Below are 4,922 nucleotides of genomic sequence, written 5' to 3' on the forward strand. Positions count from 1 at the left end.
GTCCCCCCCCCACCTGCGCATGCTCCCCTCCAAACCTGTAGGGGGCGATATGAAACCACGTGCCACAAACTACCCACGAATGAAGGAATGAAACCGGAAGTGGGGCGTTGTGTCGGAAAGGTTGAAGTGTTTTTATAGTAGGACACTTTAATAACTAACAGGAGCATCCTTACGGTAAATGTTTCAATGTGACGCTTGTTTGTTTTTGTCTGTTTTCAAAYCACTGCGTTGGTAGAGTTATTTGTGCTCACTAGAAGATAATTTTAGCTTGCGTTTGTATGTCCATCATAATATTTAGCAAGTCGTTGAATAATCTGTTTAAAAAAATGAATGCGTTAAATCTTATAAAATGTGTTGTTAACGTGCTGAATGAAGAAGGAAATAATTTGCTTTTGGTCCAACTTTATTGAAGCGAAAATTTTTATATCAATGCTTTCATACTGAGGAAATTAGCCCTCAGATTGTCTTCAAGCCCAACCTTAGGCTTGTTATGAAAAGAGAAAAAGTTCTGATGRAATTTAGACCATTTCCGGTTACAATTTGTTAGAAATGCGCGAAGCGGGACTCGTTCATCAGAAAAAGGCTGATGTCGTCAAACGCCATTGAAATTGAACTAGTTGAGTCTGTAAAATGTACACTGCAGAGCAGATGTATTGCTCTAAACTGATTTGTGTCAAACTTTCCTTTAGGGTCATAGATAAGATTTTTATAAATATCTAAAATCTGATTTTTGAACTTATTGAATTTGCACAATTCCAAATCTGTTTTCATAGYAAAATAGAGTTAGGCACCGCTACACCTAACTGTGAAATGATCTATTATTTTTTTTAAAAAATGCCAGGGATTTTAGGATATGTGTTGCCAATTCTACAAATAAAACAGCTGCTGTTTATTTTGGAGAGATAAATTGAGATGTCGTTGATTCATGTCATATTTCTTTTTTATTACAGCGCACCTGAATGTGCCATGGAGCCAGTCGTACGCAAGAGTTGGMGGAGAGTCTTTCACAATCTCTACAGAACCTTGATTGTTCCAAAGACAAACCATTCAGTTCAGGCTGAGTATACAGCTGTCCCTGCCTCCCCCCACTCCAGTCATGTCAAGTCCCCGCTCCTGGTATCTCGACTCTTCCAGCCTTCAAACCTGCGTGACCTGGGGCAGGACAACCGGCTGGCGGGAGAAATGAGCTGTAAGAGCCAGAGGCTCATGCAGCAAGCTGGGCTCATCCATCCATCAAACCCAGGGTGCTACTACTACCTTCCTGCCACTGTCCGCTCCATGGAAAAGCTGGTAAGTTTTTTAAAAAAAAAAATAATTTAAGAGCTCAAAAGAAAAAAACTGTGTAGGTCTTCTGGACGGGTTCTTCTCTAATGAAACGTTTCGTCTCTCCTCCAAGAGACTTCTTCAGTCTGAGAGTTTCAGGCAAAATTCAGGCTTTTAAGCCCTGCCTCCATGTGACTGATACTCACATCACATGGCTATCGTTGACACCTAATTAACACCTATTGTTAACAGGGGGTGGAGTGATACTGGCAATAGCAGCGCTGTAGGAGGGGGACAACTGAAAACGGAGGCCTCCACCTCTGTTTAATGATGGACTGTCTTTCTTCACAAAAATGGCTTCTTTTACTCCTCTCTCAAACCAACGTTCCTCTCTATCAAGAATGAGAACATCCTCATCTCTGAAAGAGTGACCGCTGGCCTGTAAATGAGTGAAAACTGCAGAGTTCTGGCCATTAGATGTAGCTCGTCTGTGTTGGGACATTCTTTTGAATGTCCCAACACATGTCCCACATGTCCCAAGAATTCAAACATGTCCCATGTTTGAATTCTTTGGTTATTCCGTATGCTGCGGGTGTTTCGGAGAAACTGAGACGTTTATTTTCTAAACATGATGTCCCAGTGGCTTTCAAACCCCAAAACACATTACGGCAAAGGCTGGTTCACCCCAAAGATCCGGTGCCCCGGCACAAACAGAGCAATGTTGTATATGCTGTTAAGTGCCAGGAGGACTGCGACCAGTTATACATCGGGGAAACAAAGCARCCAMTGTTCAAAAGAATGTCCCAACACAGACGAGCTACATCTAATGGCCAGAACTCTTCAGTTTTCACTCATTTACAGGCCAGCGGTCACTCTTTCAGAGATGAGGATGTTCTCATTCTTGATAGRGAGGAACGTTGGTTTGAGAGAGGAGTAAAAGAAGCCATTTTTGTGAAGAAAGACCGTCCATCATTAAACAGAGGTGGAGGCCTCCGTTTTCAGTTGTCCCCCTCCTACAGTGCTGCTATTGCCAGTATCACTCCACCCCTGTTAACATTAAGTGTTAATTAGGTGTCAACGATAGCCATGTGATGTGAGTATCAGTCACATGGAGGCAGGGCTTAAAAGCCTGAATTTTGCCTGAAACTCTCAGACTGAAGAAGTCTCTTGGAGGAGAGACGAAACGTTTCATTAGAGAAGAACCCGTCCAGAAGACCTACACAATTTTTTTCCTTTTGATTTTTTACCTGGATTACTGAGATGCATCAGGACAATTTAAGAGCTCGTWAAAGTTGAAGCATCTGTTAGTGACAACTGCAGTTTTTAACCAACAGATAAGGGTGATTGACCAGGAGATGCAAGTGATTGGCGGACAAAAGTTAGACATGCCCAGTTTGTGCTCGGCTGATCTCTGGAAAACCAGTGGGCGCTGGGATTTAATGGGAAGTGAGCTGTTCCGACTAAAAGACCGCCACRGTACGGACTACTGCTTGGGTCCCACACACGAGGAGGTAGTGACCACTCTTGTTGCTCACCAGGCGACTCTCTCCTACAGACAGCTGCCTCTGCTGCTCTACCAAGTAAGTTTTCATTCYGTTGCTGTCACCAGCATGTTTGTTCTAAGCTGGAGTTCTGATATTATTTTTGTTTTAATAAAAACAGATCACCAGGAAGTTCAGAGATGAGCCGAAGCCCAAATTTGGTCTCCTACGAGGCAGAGAGTTCTACATGAAGGACTTGTACTCCTTCGACGTGAGCGAAGAAGCTGCTCATCAGACGTACGAGACGGTGTGTCGAGCGTACTCTCGGCTCTTTGCCAGGCTGGGCCTGCGATGCGTTCAGGTGCAGGCGGACACRGGAAACATCGGCGGCACGCTCTCCCACGAGTTCCATCTGCCGGCAGACACCGGCGAGGACCGGCTCCTGGCTTGTGGGAACTGTTCCTTCGCAGCTAATGTGGAGACTTTGTCTTCAGACAGAACTGACTGTCCGCAGTGCAACACTGGTACACTGGTAGAGTCACGTGGCATAGAGGTGGGACACACTTTTTATCTGGGTAAAAAGTACTCAAATGCTTTCCAAGCCACCTTTGGAAGTGTCCAGAACAAACTTACTGTTGCTGAGATGGGCTGCTTTGGTCTCGGCGTGACCCGTATTCTTGCTGCAGCCATTGAGGTGATGTCAACAGAGGACATGATCCGCTGGCCGGGCCTTATCGCCCCTTATCAGGTCTGTGTTTTACCCCCGAAAATGGGCAGTAAGCTGGATGGGGCATCAGCCATAACAGAAGAACTGGTTCACACTTTGGGAGAAGCTCTTCCTCGTTTGAGAGGTGAAGTTGTTCTTGATGACCGCACACAGATGACCATTGGAAAGAGGCTAAAGGACGCCACTCGACTGGGCTATCCATACATCCTTGTAGTTGGACAAGGAGCTCTGGAGGAAACTCCAAAGTTTGAGGTGATTTGTCAGCAGACAGGTGAGACGAGGTTTCTCAGTAAAGATGGAGTGCTGGATCTCCTGGGAAAAGTGGAAACAGTTTAACAAAAAACWAATTTTTAAACATTATTTAAAATTTGCATTTGTTTGTATTTTTTTAAAGTGAACAATAAAATGTGTTCGTGACACTTAAAACTTGTAAAAGCTGMGGTAAACTTGATGTGAAAATCGATTTAAATGCATTTTGTCATGACGGTGCAATAAAAAGAAAAATATGACCAGATTTGTCTCCTGTTTTGTTTGCTAATAATCCTATTAGTAGTCTTTTGACTAATGTTGATAGTGTTTTTAATTGTTTTAATTTACTTCTGAATTAAAATAATTAGGACTAAAATGCTTATTCATTCAACCTACAGGTCTCGTGGTCTTTATCACTGTCTGCACTTAATAAACAGTTTTAACAATCCAAAAGACAAATATGAAAAACTAAACTGACAATCAAGTTCCAGTTGAATAATCAAAGATCATTAAACAGGGCCCTAATGATGTGGGAATTTATTTCTAACATCACTTTGATCCATCATGTTAAATCCTGTAAAGTCTATGTCTGGACTTAAAATATGCCCAAGCAGTTAAAACTTTAACAAAAAAAATAAATTATATGTACGGTATACATTGATTATGAAAGCCTTTATTGTCATCGTTTGCACAATGAAATTACATTTATATAAAAAAGTACCATATAAATATAAATATATGGCTTTTGTYTTGCAATAAAACAAGTGAAAATCATGAAAGGTAACAAAAGTAACGTTATTCAGCAAAACACAAATGAAAAATACTTAAATATTTGCGCAATATTTTTACTCACCTTTGACTAAACCACCATTTAAACAGCTCTGAGGCATTTATATGTGTTAACATAGACTGTATGAAATATGCTTTATAATAAACTCAAATACTTTAAAATAGGACTGGATAGTTGACAATTAGTAACTTGAAGGTTCAGACAATTTTACTCATTTCACTTTAGGATATTTCTGTTCAGAAAAATAATAACAATAGAGGCTACATAGGTATACAAATGTAAATATATTTTTCAAAATACCTATTCCATGAAAATCTGCTCTATTTCATGCAGTGAAAGTAAGACTTTATGTTATTGCTGAATACGGAACTAATATGCAGCTTCTRTGTTTCCGCGCGGATCCTACTTACCG

General features: G+C 41.2%; 1 protein-coding gene across 1 annotated transcript; it reads left to right on the top strand.

The window, feature by feature from the left end:
• Positions 1–141: 141 nt before the first annotated feature.
• On the top strand, positions 142–3,985 carry pars2 (prolyl-tRNA synthetase 2, mitochondrial; the record flags this gene model as incomplete). The annotated part of the gene is given in 4 exon segments (XM_014007390.1): positions 142–174; positions 951–1,290; positions 2,598–2,843; positions 2,926–3,985. Coding segments are annotated over 3 exon segments (1,452 nt in total). The 3' UTR covers positions 3,808–3,985.
• Between the last annotated feature and the right edge of the window lie 937 nt (positions 3,986–4,922).

The sequence above is a fragment of the Austrofundulus limnaeus genome, unplaced genomic scaffold (assembly GCF_001266775.1).
Source record: "Austrofundulus limnaeus strain Quisiro unplaced genomic scaffold, Austrofundulus_limnaeus-1.0 Scaffold41, whole genome shotgun sequence".
Lineage (NCBI taxonomy): Eukaryota > Metazoa > Chordata > Actinopteri > Cyprinodontiformes > Rivulidae > Austrofundulus > Austrofundulus limnaeus.